The 15,013-nt window shown below is 36.0% G+C and overlaps 1 protein-coding gene across 1 annotated transcript in view; it reads left to right on the top strand.

The window, feature by feature from the left end:
- The window catches only part of SHOC1 (shortage in chiasmata 1), a 116,671-nt gene that overhangs the window by 72,783 nt on the left and 28,875 nt on the right, over positions 1–15,013 (top strand). Inside the window, exons 14-18 of the mRNA XM_027839174.1 lie at positions 2,636–2,820; positions 3,848–3,965; positions 4,275–4,386; positions 11,679–11,800; positions 13,161–13,254. Coding sequence (XP_027694975.1) covers positions 2,636–2,820; positions 3,848–3,965; positions 4,275–4,386; positions 11,679–11,800; positions 13,161–13,254 — 631 coding nt within the window. The remainder of the gene's footprint in view (positions 1–2,635; positions 2,821–3,847; positions 3,966–4,274; positions 4,387–11,678; positions 11,801–13,160; positions 13,255–15,013) is intronic.

Here is a 15,013-nt window from a genome sequence, read left to right as displayed (position 1 = left end):
AGGGGTTGCTGCTAGAGGTTTGAGGGGATAAGTAAAGGTTCAGAACGATTGCTGTTGAGGATAGGAAGGAGACTCAGTAAAGAAGAGTAAAAAGATTACCTTTTTGATAATTTTCACCAGTTGGGATTAAATATCATAAAAGATTAGATAATATAAATTTGTAGTAGCTTCATTCAACATGATTATAAGACTTCCTTTAGCTCCATTCAACAGCACATGAGTAGGAGTGGAGAAAGGTAAAAGCAATCCAAATTTGGGGTTTGGCAAGTTGTATGTGGGGATGGAGCAAGGAAACAAAAAATTTGACAGTAGAGTGTAGAGTTGAAATGCAAAGAATTCACTAAGAATTCAAGTTTGTGAGGGAAGAGAGTACAGATAGAGTAGGGGTTGATAGTCTGGTGAAATATCAAGGAGTAGAGAGAGTGCAGGTGAGAGTGAGAGAATGGATTTGGTAGGAGTGAGACATAGGGACAGATGGAATGTTAGAAGACTGTGATCAGAAAAAGGGATTTCAATGTTTTTTATCATGAAAGTAGCACACTGATGGGCAATGACATGATGAAAGGTATGAACCTTCCTGTGTGTAACTGAAGTAGAAATGTAGGCCAAAGTTGTTGAGCTAATAGCTTTGTGTATTCAAGGGAACAGCACTCATGAATGTGCCACACCCTGGCATTAGCTAGAGCATTGCAGCCCCTGCCTCAGCCCAGCATGACTCTGCAAAGCCTCTGTCCGTTCTCCTGGTTCTCCTTCTCTTATACCTGGAGCTCACACAACATGGGAGAAGGCTACTCAGTTATTTTCATAGAGACCTCAGCTCTTTTTTCATTGGTCAAGTCCTTTCCAATCTCCACTTCTGCTATACTTTCAGATTTACATTTCAAAATTCTATATTATACCTGGCTAAATTAATGTTTTTCAGTCATAGTTATAGAAAAATTAGATTTAGTGGAATTAATTTTAAAATGTTAAAAAAATGCAATGTTCACTCACTATGGGGAAACTTTCATATACCTTGAGAGACATAAAGTTATAAATAGATGTAGTCTTTTCAGTTATGTCTAACCATAGGATTGCTGTTGCTTGCTTTTTGTTCTGGAAGAGGACCATAATATCAGGAAGGTGATATAATGACTTACACGTGAATTGGATTTAAGTGAGGCAGAGCTGTGCAAAGTCAGCAGCCTTACCCTCTCCTCAGGAGCCATCTGGGTCCAGTGACACATATAGATATCCAGATATAGATTAGGATGACTGGAGACAGCTCCGAATGTAGTGAGAGACCTTAGCCTTTTTAAGCTAAGATCTTTCCCGTCTCAGTTTGTCTGAAGCAACACCCATTCAGTGATTTAGGCTAGGCAAAAATAAGGTAAAGAATGGTCTCTTAAAAAATCAATCTGGGAGAGGAAGACCCTCAGAGTTTCTGGCCAAAACAGAAACAATTGTTATTTACTCTCACACTGAGCCATCAGAAACCAAGTGAGGCTTGGTCTGGGAACTATTGTTGGCCAATCTATGAGAGCCAGAATGATTTGGATTTAAGGCATGTAGTCCATAAAAAAGAAACCTGGCCTGTAAATCCCAAGATATCTTGCTAGGTTTCAGTGATCAAAATTTATATTCCTTTGTGCAGAATACCCACAGGTAAGGATATGATCCCCAACCATAGGATAAGGCCTAATTAAAAATCCTTCCATAGTCTTCTTCTCTAACATGAACAACTGGCATTTGCTGATGGAAGAAACAATACCCATTTGAAAGGTATATATCAGTGGGCCACTGATACAAGCTAATTTATGTAAAAACAATTTGCTCATTAGCTCTGCTTTATTTCATGACATGGAAATAAGAAAAAAAAAAGTAAAGTATATTTGGACCAAATAATTCAAAACACATATATGTTTATCTCCTGTAGCAATGGCTATTTCAATAATATTCAAGATACAAATAACTAAATGGAAATATATAATAATACAAATGGAAACAATTTGTAACCGAAAACACATTTTATTTTGTAATTGCTAAAAATTCAGGATTGTGCTAGCAGTTGAGCAAGTGGCAATAGAAAATTATAATTAATATAGTCACTACCTTAAATGAAGTCAGATGGGAAAGCAGAACTGTAATATGTTTTCTAAAATTGATCTGTTTTCTAAAATTATTCAGTAATCCTCTTTCTACATAGATATGTGTAGATGTAACATTTCCAAAGTTGTCAAGCAGTGCAATATTGTCAGTTTTAAAAGGATGAGATTTTTGAACAATTATAGAAGAATTTCTGATTATGATTTTTCTGCTAGATATTGGTAGTGTTTGGGGAAAACCAGAAAAAAGTAATATGGGTTCTCTGCATTTCAGAACATAAAAATAGGCTATTGTTCTTTACTTCACAGGGGGATATCACAGCATCTAAGGAGGAACAGGAAAAGAGGAAAACCAAATTGGACAGTAAATTAAACAGAAATTGTACTGGTGCTTTTCCTAGATTAGTAGACACATGGGATTAGGGAATGAAACAGCCAGGAATCATGACCCTTTACTGTCATCAAGCTAGCATTCTCAGTGAGGTGTATTTAAATTTACCCATTCCATTGATAAACTCATAATTTTAATGCTGTTTTCTTGCCTCTTCTAGCCTCAAGAAGTGTTCCTGCCTGGTCATACATAATCGACAAATTGGACCTGACTTTCCCTGGACTGAATTCTCGTTCATGGTGGAATATAATTATGTAGAAAACTGTTGCTGGACTGAGCATTGTAAACAATTGGATATTCCTTATATGACCTTTAAAACAGTTCTCCCAGATGGAGTTTTTAAAAGTAAGGAAAGTCCTAAATTACCAGTTTCTTAATTCTGGTTGAAATTTATTATTTGATTTATACCCTAAATATTTTTTGAATCTTTTCTGTTATATTGCTTAAAATGAAGGTTTAATAAACACCACATGCCTAAGAAAAGTATAAAGAACATGCCACTAAGGCTTCCTATAGACCTGCTAATGCAATTCAGTCTTTAATTAATTAAACTTATGAATTGTGTTTATGATAGTGAACCCTTTTATTTAGTTTGTGTGTAATGCATTTTTAAATTAATATTGTTTTAAGCAATCCTCATTAAATGGGCAATGACCATTTAATAGATACCAAATACCAGTGACCCACAAATATTTTGGGTAGGGATCTAAAACCAAACTCAGTCACATTGGCTCCTTCCTACTTTAGCAGTAACTCAAATGATTAAGTTGGCAATTCCAAAGTAGTTAAATTGACCATATCCTGGTATCCTAGAGCATTGAATAATTATTATGGAATAGGATTGAAATGCTGGTAGTAACATATCATTATGAGTCCCAGCTTCCCATTGTGGGCTGCAAAATACAGGACTCTGTCTCTATCACAGACTCTATCTACCCATGGATCTTGCCCCAAGTGATTGTCTTACTGTCTCTCGCTTTAGGTGTAAATAGGAGATCAGAGCCAAGGCTTGGAATTCCAAACTAGTTCTGAAGATTTGGTTACCTTAATGACATCTTTGGGATCTTTGATACATAGCAGTGAAAGCTGAATTGATCCTTCTCCAATGACATTATTCTTAAATATTAGACCTTCATAAAAGGACTAAAAATTATTCTTAATCCAGAATAGGAATATTTAAAGGTTTCAAAGATTTTCCTTCTGTCTTCCTAAGGAAAATGTTCAATGTATATATTCTTTAAATAAAAGAATAATCCAGAAACAAATCCCTATTATTTTTTCTGTTTTAACAAAAGATTGCATGTGTGTATTTATATATGTTTGTATATACCCACTTATATATGTAAACAAGTAAAATTTTTCTTTTATGTAGAAAGTGCCTCGCTGGACAGATTTGGTGGTTTTCTTTTGGAAATTCAAATCCCGTATGTGTTTCTCACATCTGAAGGACTGCTTAACACACCAGAAATACTTCAGCTACTAGAATCCAAGTAAGCCCCAGATTTCCTAATTTTAGCATAGGTACAAATATGCTAGATATTTTCTGTGGTTTATGTAATAATATCCTTCTGGATTCAAAAACTTGCATAACATACATAAGAATACTTTTTTATTTATTTTTGCAAAGGTAGAAAATTATTCCTATCCCAATATACATGCCCCAAACCACTAAGAATGGATAGAGTGGATATGGTGATTATGTAATAAGGGCAATGTAATGAACATTGAAGCAATAGAGATTTTCTTAAATTTCTCTTAGAAGTTTCACTATTTCAGCTAAGTTAATTGTGTTTTTACAGCTACAATATAACTTTAGTGGAAAGATGTTGCAGTGAGTCCTTACAACAGTTTGGGGATACGGATCGTTATGTGGTGGTGACAGTTGATGAGGGCACAGCCATAATTATTCAGGTAAGGCTAAGTGCTCAAGAAAATAAACTTAAGTAAAAAGAAAATAATGTATCTGTGTGTCTCCAAGTCTAATAATAGTGTCATTATTAGTTTTTCATTGAGACTGTGAAAGAAGATTATTTCAAAGAAAAGGGCAATAGATCACTAAGGACTTATTTGTTTTATCAAATAGGTCTAGCTGAAAAGAGAAAAAAGAGCTAGTTTTCAGTTCACAGAAGTCAGTTCCCTTAAGGGGATTTAAAAAGGCAAAAAAGAACAAAATACAGTTGTGTTTGTGTGTGTGTGTGAGAGAGAGAGAGAGAGAGAGAGAGAGAGAGAGAGAGAGAGAGAGATGTTTGTTTTTTAAATAATTTTTATTAATTGATATCTCAACAGGTAAAAAATTGAAAAACAATATGGAATTGAAACTCAAATAGAACCACAAAACCTGAGCTATTAACATTTATTTTTTAAAAAAAAGAATTAAAAACAACTTTAAATTTGAAATTTAACAAAATTTTAATTTGTTTTCTCTCTGTTCTTTTTTTTTTTTGGTGAGGCAATTAGGGTTAAGTGACTTGCTCAGAGTCACACAGCTAGTAAGTGTTATGTGTCTGAGGCTGGATTTGAACTCAGGTCTTCCTGACTCCAAGGCTAGTGCTCTATCTACTGTGTAACCTACCTGCCCCATCTCTGTTCTTTTCTGATCTCTTTTCTGTTTGAGTAGTTATAATTTGGTTGTCACTATATTTTTTATTTAGTGTGTATGTTTCAATTCTATGGCCAATGTCATTTTAATTGAATTGAACAAACACATATAAAAATCTATACAAAACCATAACTTGCAGTTGTAGTACCTAGGGCAGATTCATTTGGTGAGGAAGAGGATGACCTTGGCAAGCCCTGGGAGAGGAGCTTATCTGCAATGTATGTTGGTCCAGAGCAGGTTAGCAGAAGATATCAAAAGGCAAAGGGAATACAAACCCAGGTCATCCTCAGATGTCAGTGCCCTGGAGCAAAGCCTCAGTTGTCCTTCCCTTACTTTCACTTACAATTCTGCACCTATTGCATACACAGCACTGTTCTAAGGGCTGGGCATACAAAGATAGGTTCTAAAACAGAACTCTATAGCTTTCAACCTTAATTCTCCCTCCCTCCTACCTTCCCCTTAACTGTAGAGGACAATACCATTCTCCCAGTCCGTCAGGTTTAAAACCTAGAATTCATCCTAGATTCCTCACTTTCTCACCTCCTGTATCCAATCTGTTGCCAAGGCCTGTTGATTTCACCTTTGCAACATGTCTCCTCTATGCCCCCTTCTCTGTTCTGACACTGCTACCATTCTAATGCAGGTCTTCATCACCTTATATGAGGTCTATTGCAATAGCCTGCTGATGGGTCTGCTTGCCTCAAGTTTCTCCCCACTCCAGTCCATCCTCCATTCATCCATCAAAGTGATTTTCCTAAAGTGCAGGTCCAATTATGTCACTCCCCTGTTCATTAAACCAGGAGTTCCTTATTGCCTCCAAGATTAAATACAAAATCTTCTTCATAGCATTCAAAGCCCTTCATAACCTAACCCCTTCCTACCTTTCTAGCCTTGCTCCCTGACTCGTATTCTTCCATCCAGTGACACTGGTCTCCTTGCTCTTCCACAAACAAGACACTCCATCTCTCAGCTACGGGCATTTTCTCTGACTGTCCCCCATGTCTGGAATTCTCTCCCTTCTCTGCTCCAACTACTGATCTTCCTGGCTTCCTTTAAGTCTCAGCTAAAATCCCACCTTCTACAGGAAGCTTTCCCTAACCCTGTTTAATTCCAGTGCTTCCCCTCTTTTAATTATTTCCTATTTATCCTGTATATAACTGGTTTGTATATATTTGTATGCATGTTGTCTCCCCTATTAGATTGTAAGCTTTTGTAGTGACTTGTCTTTTTGCCTCTTTGTATCACCAGCACTTAGCACAGTGCCTGCACATAGTAGATGCTTAATAAATGTTGATTGATTGACCCAGACTGTGCTCTAAAGGAGGTTTAAAAGTGTACACAAATAACTATGACAAAAGGAATAGTGAAATGAGAGCAAAGGAGCACTGTGAAAAAAATTTGAGGAGAAAGCAACTCTGTTCCTCTAGGGGAAGGGGTAGAATTGGTAAGGCTTCCTTGAAAAGGTGGCACCTGAGCTGGACTTTTAAACAAGGGAGTGACCTAAGAGACTGAAGTGTAAAGGACAGGCCATTTCCAAGTATAGACAAGGGCAGGAATCAGTACCCCATGAAAGTGAAGAGTACTATGAGAAAGGGGAACTAGAGCAGCAATCTCCTCTGGCCCACCAGAATGTAGAAGTACATGAAGGGGGAGAGTATAAAATCAGACTGGAACAGTAGATGAGAGCCAGCTTGCAAAGATCCTATTGTGCCAGCATGACGAATAACTTTGTTTCTTAGATAGTGAGAAGCTACTGAAAGTTTTCAAATAAAGGAATGGCATGCTGAAAGTGGTATATTAGAAAGATTGTTCAGGCAAAGGTGAAGAAAACACATTAGAGAAGTAACTGACTAACATCAGGGTAGCCATCAGGTAGTGCTAGCTGTGGGGCTTTAGATTCCATCCCTTCTGCCCCTCCGCTTCAGAATTTGACGGTGGGGAGAGAGTTTGGGCTCCTCTTCTTAGAGTACTTTGAATGGCTCCAGGTGGTGTGATCTTCCTTTGGCCCTTCTGCCCCTTACTCCGGATGCCTAAAGCATCACTAGGGTATCTTATCATCCTATGCCACCCAACTGCCTCATGACTCAATAGCCTAAAGGTGAATAGTCCCAATTACATGATTCATCTACTTCTATATTGAAGAGCTTATAAGAATTACTAATAAAATAAAAAACATATTATTCTCTCCCATTCAGTTCAGCTCCTAGTATGTATTGGGGTTGGGAGCCAGGGGGAGAGGAGAAGAGTATGGAAGACTAGAGGGGAGGAGCAGGAGGAAAAAGAAAAAAATTCCTTTTCCTTAAGCCTCTGACAATAAGAGACTCTTTTATTTCTGTACACAAACCCTTTACTGGCTCCTCCATTGCAGCCCCCATGTTTTCAGATTTTAAAAAACAGAGCAAATCACAAAGAAGTTATGCTCAACCATAGTTTTATATAAACCAATCAGGGATTAGAAACAACTTAAAAAATTATATAAAAATCATCTAAGACTGCACGGAAAAGAGAAGGGGGAGGAGGGAGTTAAATCTTCCATGTTCTTGCAACTACACTAAACAAGCATAAACAGCCAGGAACTCCATCTCATTCCAGCCACCTTTATTAGTGTTATTTTTCTTTTCTCCTTTCCACTTAAAAATATTTTGTTGATGCATTTTGTCTTTACATCAAAGTTATATCACCTTCACCCCCACCCCCAGACTCAACCTTCCCTTGTGACAAAGAAAAGTAATTAAGGAAAAACATCTAATACGGTGACTATATCTGACAATGTATACAATATTGTTAGTTGTCCCCTGCTTTTTCTCTCCCTCCGATTGGAAAGAAAAAAAAGCAATTCAACTGTGTAAATTGAAACTATCTCTTTCACTGAACACAGTATAATATATGAATGTAATAGAATATTATTGTCCTATAAGAAATGACAAAAAAGATGATTTCAGAGAAAGCTGGAGAGACTTGTATGAACTAATGAAGAATGAAGTGAGCAAAACCAGAAAACAAGTTAATCCAGTAACATTATAAAGACAAATGACTTTGAAAAACATAAGAACCCTTATCGATGCAGTGACCAATCATGATTCTAGAAGACAAATGAAGAAGTGTACTACCCATCTTCTGAGAGGTGATGGATTCAAGACGCAGAATGACACATACATTTTTGAGCAAGATCAATGTGGGAATTTCTTTTGCTTAACTATGCATATTTTTTACAAGGATTTTGCTTTTTTTCTTTTTTCTTTTCCAATGGGGGAGGGAGGTGAGAGGGAGAGAAAATAAATGCTTATTAATTAGAAAATAAATAACTTTTTTAAAATGAAAGAGCTAGAGAACAGGCAATGAAGCATATCCCCACCCCCACCCCACCACCACCACTTTCGCATAGCAAAGAGACGGGGAACTACTGATGCAAAATATTGCATGCATTGTCAGATACGATCACTGTATTAGATGTTTTTCCTTATTTGTTTTTCTTCATCAATGAGGGTTGAGGCTGGGGGTAGAGGAGAGTGAAATGACTGATGTAAAGACAAAATATATTAATAAAACACTTTTTAAAAAAGAAAATTGTGGTAAAAATAGGACTAGCAATAGGGTTGCTCCAAAAGAAAGGAAGAGTCATTAAAACATTTTTAGATGCACAAAATAGAATGAAAGGAAGACTAAAAGGAAGCATAGACAAGCAGAACAGCTTTGAAAGTTATATGTTGAATCTATATATACTTAAAAAGAAAAGCAAGCTGTACATGGAGACTCACAATTTTATATACAATCAATCCTCTTTTTTGTTGTGCTTAGTGTATGGAAATGCTGATTTTATTTAGTGTTTGTTAAGTCCAGAATTTTAAAAATAAATTTTTAAAAGTAGGGAGAAAAGCCAGCAATAAGGAACAGAAATAAGAGAGTCACCTGGCAGACCTGCTTTTGGGCACTAAATTCTGTAAAAGTATGAATAAAACTGCTTGTGTCCCTCCTGTGTTAATTATACTAGTAGAATGGGATGAGAAGTACAATCTAGTCATAGGAGAGGCTTTAGGAAATGATAGTAAGTACTTGCAGCTTGATTGATGCCTTGTTACTCATTTTATATTCTGCTTTAAGCATGTTATTCTGGCTTAGTCAGAAAGATTCAGTGGAGATAAAGGCCTGTGAGCTGACTGAGATAGTTAGTTACCCCTTGATTGTAATAGACCTAGAAGTAGCCATGTTAGGGAGGCCCTGGCTGCTCACATAAGTTTATTTATAAATTTGGTAGTAAAAATTTTGGCTTCTAGTCACAGTGGATAGAACATTGGGCCTAGAGTCATGAAGATCTGAGTTCAAATTCAGTCTCAGACTCTTACTAGCTATGTGACCCTGGACAAGTCATTTAATCTCTGTCTTGCCTCAGTTTCCTAAATTGTAAAATGGAGATAATAACAGCATGTACCTTGTGAGGATCAAATGAAAAAATATTTATGAAGTGCTTAGCACAGCTCCTGGCACATAGTGGGCACTAAATAAGCTTGATTTTGTTTGTTTTCATTCATTTTTTGTGGACAAAGGTGCTGTGGTTGAGAAATACTGGTCTAGAGGGTGAAATATAGCAACATGTTCACACTGGTTCACTCTGAGGTTAAGCCTTATAATTTCATTGTTTAATTTTATCTTCTTTTTTATAGTATAAACAAAATTGACCTTAAGGTTCTCTAGCTGAACTATCTTATCCTTTGCAAAAAGTAGTAACTTTTTTTTCTCTTTGCCTATGCTTATTCCTTCAGTTTCTTATTCTTGTCATTACTATAGTGTTTATAGAACTATACTAAATAATAGTGATGATACTGAACATCCTAGCCTTATTCCTTAACTTACTGGAAAGGTCTTTAACCTTTTTCAGTCACATATAATGTTGGCTATAGGTTTTAGATAGCTAGTATTTGCCCTTTGACAAAAACTTTTTCAGTATCTATTAAATAAACCTTACATTCCTGATAATAATATATAATCTCTTTACAGATAAGGAAAATGAAATCCAGAGAGGTAGTTGCAAGTGACTTAGGGAAAAATATACTTATGCAGTAAATTTTCATGTGTCCAGAGATAGTCAAGATATATTCCACTTCCCCTAGAAAAAATGTTAATAATACATTCTCCTTCCTCCTTTCAATATTAGCCCTATGGCCAGGCTATACAGAGTCATATAATTTACCAGAAAAAAAATTCCTGAAAAACAATCTCAATAGTATGGTTGGCTTCATTAAAAAATCTGTACTTTAGGCTAGTCCCAAGTCCGTACAGTTCTGCTTCATAAAGCTTTAGCTAGTTTCAACAATCATGAATCCTAACTGACCCTTAGTGCTAACTTAGATACACTTGCTTTCCTGCAACTAGTCCCCAAATGATGATGCTTCTTTTCTCTACCTACTGGGATTCCAGCAGAGCTAGTTTTCACTTCTGTACCTAGCTCCTGCTAAACTGTTTCCTCTTAACTCAGTTATTGGCAGGGTAGGGTGTGACTCCCAAAATTTCTTAGCTCATAAACAGATAAATAAATTTAGACTAACTCCACAAAGCAACCTGAGCAAATCCTCATTATGTCAGGACACCAAATAGAGTTTTGGGGAAAGACAAATGATTGCTACGTTCCTTTATACCTCTCAAAATGCAAAAAATCCAGATTTTCCTATAGGTCACCAAACAAATATTTAATTGTATTCTGAAATAATCCAACCATACATACCCCTCAGCAGAGTTCCTTTCTTGAAGTCTAGGATCTAGTTAGACTGTGAGCCGCATTTTCAAAAATGAGAAGACTTCTGCTCATGTCTTTTTTCCTAATGCCTTCGATGTTAATTATTACATTGGGATTGAAATAATCAGATTGATTCTGTGTCTTTTTTTTTATTGATCCTATTTGCAGTTAATTGATTTTTTTTTCCTGTAACTGCCTAAGTCATGATTCTTTGCCTCTGAAGTCAGGTCAGAATTTAGCGAGCTTGTAATGAGTTAAGTTTAGAAATCCAGTTCTCTTATTAATCACTGTTCTATTCTTGAGTCAAGCAAACTTGTTACCTTTGAAGGAAGCAGGTGAATACTGAGAGTCTAGTCTAGTATCTTTACACCGCCAATCTGGCCTTAAGGATGTCTGGTTTGTTATCTCTGTCCTTGCAGATGCAGCCAAATTCAAACAATCAACATTTTATAGTCACAGGAGGTAAAGAGGGGGTTGTTGCTATCCCTCATTCCCAGATTTCCATCTAATCATATTTTCTTCCATCTATGATACTGGTCTTCCTATTTTCTGTACTCTCCAAAACTATAGGATATGTAGGGTGTTCAAGGAGGACTAGGACTTCTGGTGTGGGGGCTTACTCAAACTCTCTTACTATATTTACTAATGAATTCATTAATAAAGCGTCAATTTACCAATAAATAGTATGCTCATGAGGCACATACTTTGTGCCTCAGTCTATCTCATTTTAACTGTTGCAGGATTGTAAGTCTATATACTCAAAGGAATTTACATCAAGTCTTAAAGCAATACCAACAATTTAGTAAAAAAAAAAAAAAGTATTCAAATCCATGAACATTTTATGTTTTGTTTTGTTTTGGTTTTTTTTGGTAGGGTCTGGAAGAACTGAATTATGAAAAGGCATCAGATAACTTCATTTTGAAATTGATAGCATTATCAATCCAGTACAGCTACTGTTGGGTCATTTTGTACTCCAAGGAGAGACTGAATTCAGAGTAGGTAAACAATTTCCTTCTGTGCTGACATGTTATAATGTAAAATATTTTCTTTGACAAGTTTAGTGGGATGGGGTAAATTAATAAGATGTTATATTTCTTTAAGTTATTATTCAGTATTACTGCTCTAATGTCATGTTTCTGAAATCATTATACTTGCTCATTTTGTTTGTATTAAGTTTTTCACATAATTTCTCATTTCCCCACTGCATTTCTCATGTTCAGGGCCATGATTATCAGAGCCAAAATTCTGTGCTGGTCCACAAGGCAGAGAAAACGGGCTTTCCCTGCTTCATTACATTAATTTTGGTGTAAATCAATATTAAACAGCTGGAACTTTAATAGAAGTTAATTTTAAAATACTTATAATTACTTTGACTTTCTATATTTGTTTCCCTAACACAAAAGTAATTTTAAATAAAGGCAACCCCCTATTAAATTCACCAACCTAACAAATAATTTACAGTATAGTGTATACTTAATTAAAGAATTAGAAAGCCATGTCTAGATGTTCACCTTGAGAGAGGATGTTGACATCAGAATGAGCCTTGACTTCACTGACCTTGCCTCTGTGATTTTCCCCCTACTAACTTTCTTTCTGGCTCTCACCTTATCTACTCCAATATGCTAACTTATGGGATGATGGTGGCTAGACATATAAAACAGATCATATAAAGGTATTTATCCTCAGTTCTACTTCTTAAGTAGTGTTTGACTTCAAGTAAATCATTTGTCTCTTTCTGTCTCTGTCTCTCTCCTTTCTCCTCTCTCTTTCTCCCCACCTCCCTCTTCTTTCTCTCTCTCCCCTCCCTCTTTCCATCTCTCCCTTTTCTCTTTTTTATCCATCTCCCTCCCTCTGTCTCTCTTTCTTCCCTCCCTTCTCCATCTCTCCACCTCTTCCCCCTTACATCCCTCTCTTCCTCTCTCTCTTTCTCTTCTCCCTATTTCTACTTCCTGCCTCCCCCCCCGCCCTATTCATTTATCCACATATACAGAGAGAGGCACAGGGAAATATAGATTAGGGAAGAGATCCTGTCTTTGATATGTGTTCCCAGAAGGACCTATACATGTATAACACACAAAAATATTGTTATAAGTAGCAAGATTTAAGAAGATGCCTATTGAATTATTATTTTCCAGACCCCTTTATCCTTACCCACTGGGAAAACAATGCTGGAGAAATATGTGAGATGCCTCATAGAAAATCCTGGTTAGGTAGAACTAGAATTAATTTTAGATACTATTTTTAATCTTTCCTTAATAAGAAGATTCTGATAATATTATAATATACAGAAATGTTTTCTACAGCATTTTGACAATTATATTTGGATGACAAATGAATAACAGAGCTCTATTTTAGGTACTGTCTTACAGGAAAAACACTTCATCACCTAGCACTGATCTATGCAGCTTTGGTTCCATTTGGGGTGAAATCTGAAGAACTGGAAGTGAAGGTGTTTCTTTGAAATATTTTTTGTTATTTGATGTATTTTGTATATGTTATCCATAAATGAAAATGCTACAAAAGATTATATAATCACTGAGAATAAAAATTAAAAGACTATGGGATTTAAAGTCTATGATCCTATAAACTGAAAGGAATCCTTAGATTCCAAAACCCTCATTTTACAGATAAGAAATCTAACCTTGGGGAGGTGCAGTGACTTGCTCAGTGTCTCACAATTAGTAAATAGTGGAACTGGGATTTGAACCCAGGTCATCTAACTCTAAATCTAGTGTTCTTTCTACTATACCACATGATCCACTACAGGTTAAAAAAGACAAAAACTAGTGTCCAAAGAAAGAAGTAAAAGCTCAAAAATTCCTGAATAATCTTTTGCTTATCCAAAAGCTGTCAGTCTATCATCCTGCAATGCAAAACTTGTGAATTTAAAAGCTAAATTTGTTACTAATCACTAAAGGCCTGTGATGAATCAGCCAGTCTGTCAGTTATAGATTTTGAGTGGGAAGGGACCTAAGATTGTTTAGTACAGCCTCCTCATTTACAGATTTGGAAACTGAAGTTCAAGGAAATGCAATCAGAAGAATGATGAGATTTCCCTGAGGTCACACAGTAGCAAGTAGGTGGGTGTCCACATTCCAATTTTCATGACAGCTTATTAGCTTGCTCACAATTAAGATATATTGGAATTTAGGTGATGATATAATTAAATGTGATTTAAAAAATAATGCTAGTTGAGCTGAAGGGCAATCTGAAGATGCTCCAGATTCTTTTGGTCAGTGTAGATAATCATGAGATCCCTCAAGATGGTGTCTCCATACTTCAGATGTTACCTAGAAATAATGTCTTTTTGTAGAACTTGCAGATAGTGCAAATTACAGAAATGAGTGTACATAAGAAAATAGTAAGGTGGTAATGTTATTTTTGGGAGTAGAGCCCCCATGGAAACATTGAGGTCTGAAAATGGGGTTCATATTGGAATAATAAATGGTTTAAAACATTAGGGCCTACGAGGACTGAAAACGATATTCATTCATAGAACCTTGTGACTCTTATCAAAAGCTGCAGAGATAAATGGAAGAGAAAAAACTGCTCCCATAGATCTGATAAACCTAGTACTACAGTTAGTGGCATGTACAACATAATTAGAAGAATAACAAAAGAGAGTACCAATAACAGAAGACAAAAATCCAAGAAGAGATCCAACATTAAAACTCATGGTCTCAGATATGTATGTACAGATGCACAAAGTATGAGCAACACACAGGGTTAACTGAAGATAGTAGTGCAAGGAGGCAAATTTTTTTTTGTTTTTTTTAATTTATTTTGATTTATCAATAATCACTTCCATATGCTTTTGAGTTTAAAATTTGTCTCCCCCTTCTTCCCCACCACCCTCCCCAAGACGGTGCACAATATGATATAGGCTATACATTTACATTCATATTAAACATATTTTCACATTAATGATGTTGTAAGTAAAAATTAAAACCAATAGGAGGAACCATCAGAAAGAGGAAACAAAACTCAACAGAAGAGAAAAAAAAAATAGCAATTCAACTTCCATAGTTCTTTCTTTGGATGTGGATAGTATTTTCCATCACAAGTCCTCTAAAGGTGTCTTAGATCCTTGTATTGCCAGGAAGGGTTAAGTTTATCAATATTAGTCATCACACAACGTGGCTGTTATTGTGTACAATGTTCTCTTGGTTCTGCTCACTTCACTCAGCATCAGCCCATACAAGTCTTCC

This window comes from Vombatus ursinus, unplaced genomic scaffold (genome assembly GCF_900497805.2).
Source record: "Vombatus ursinus unplaced genomic scaffold, bare-nosed wombat genome assembly UNPS02014832.1, whole genome shotgun sequence".
Classification (NCBI taxonomy): Eukaryota; Metazoa; Chordata; class Mammalia; order Diprotodontia; family Vombatidae; genus Vombatus; species Vombatus ursinus.
Note: the sequence above shows the minus strand (reverse complement) of the source record. Positions and strands in the feature narration are given on the sequence as shown.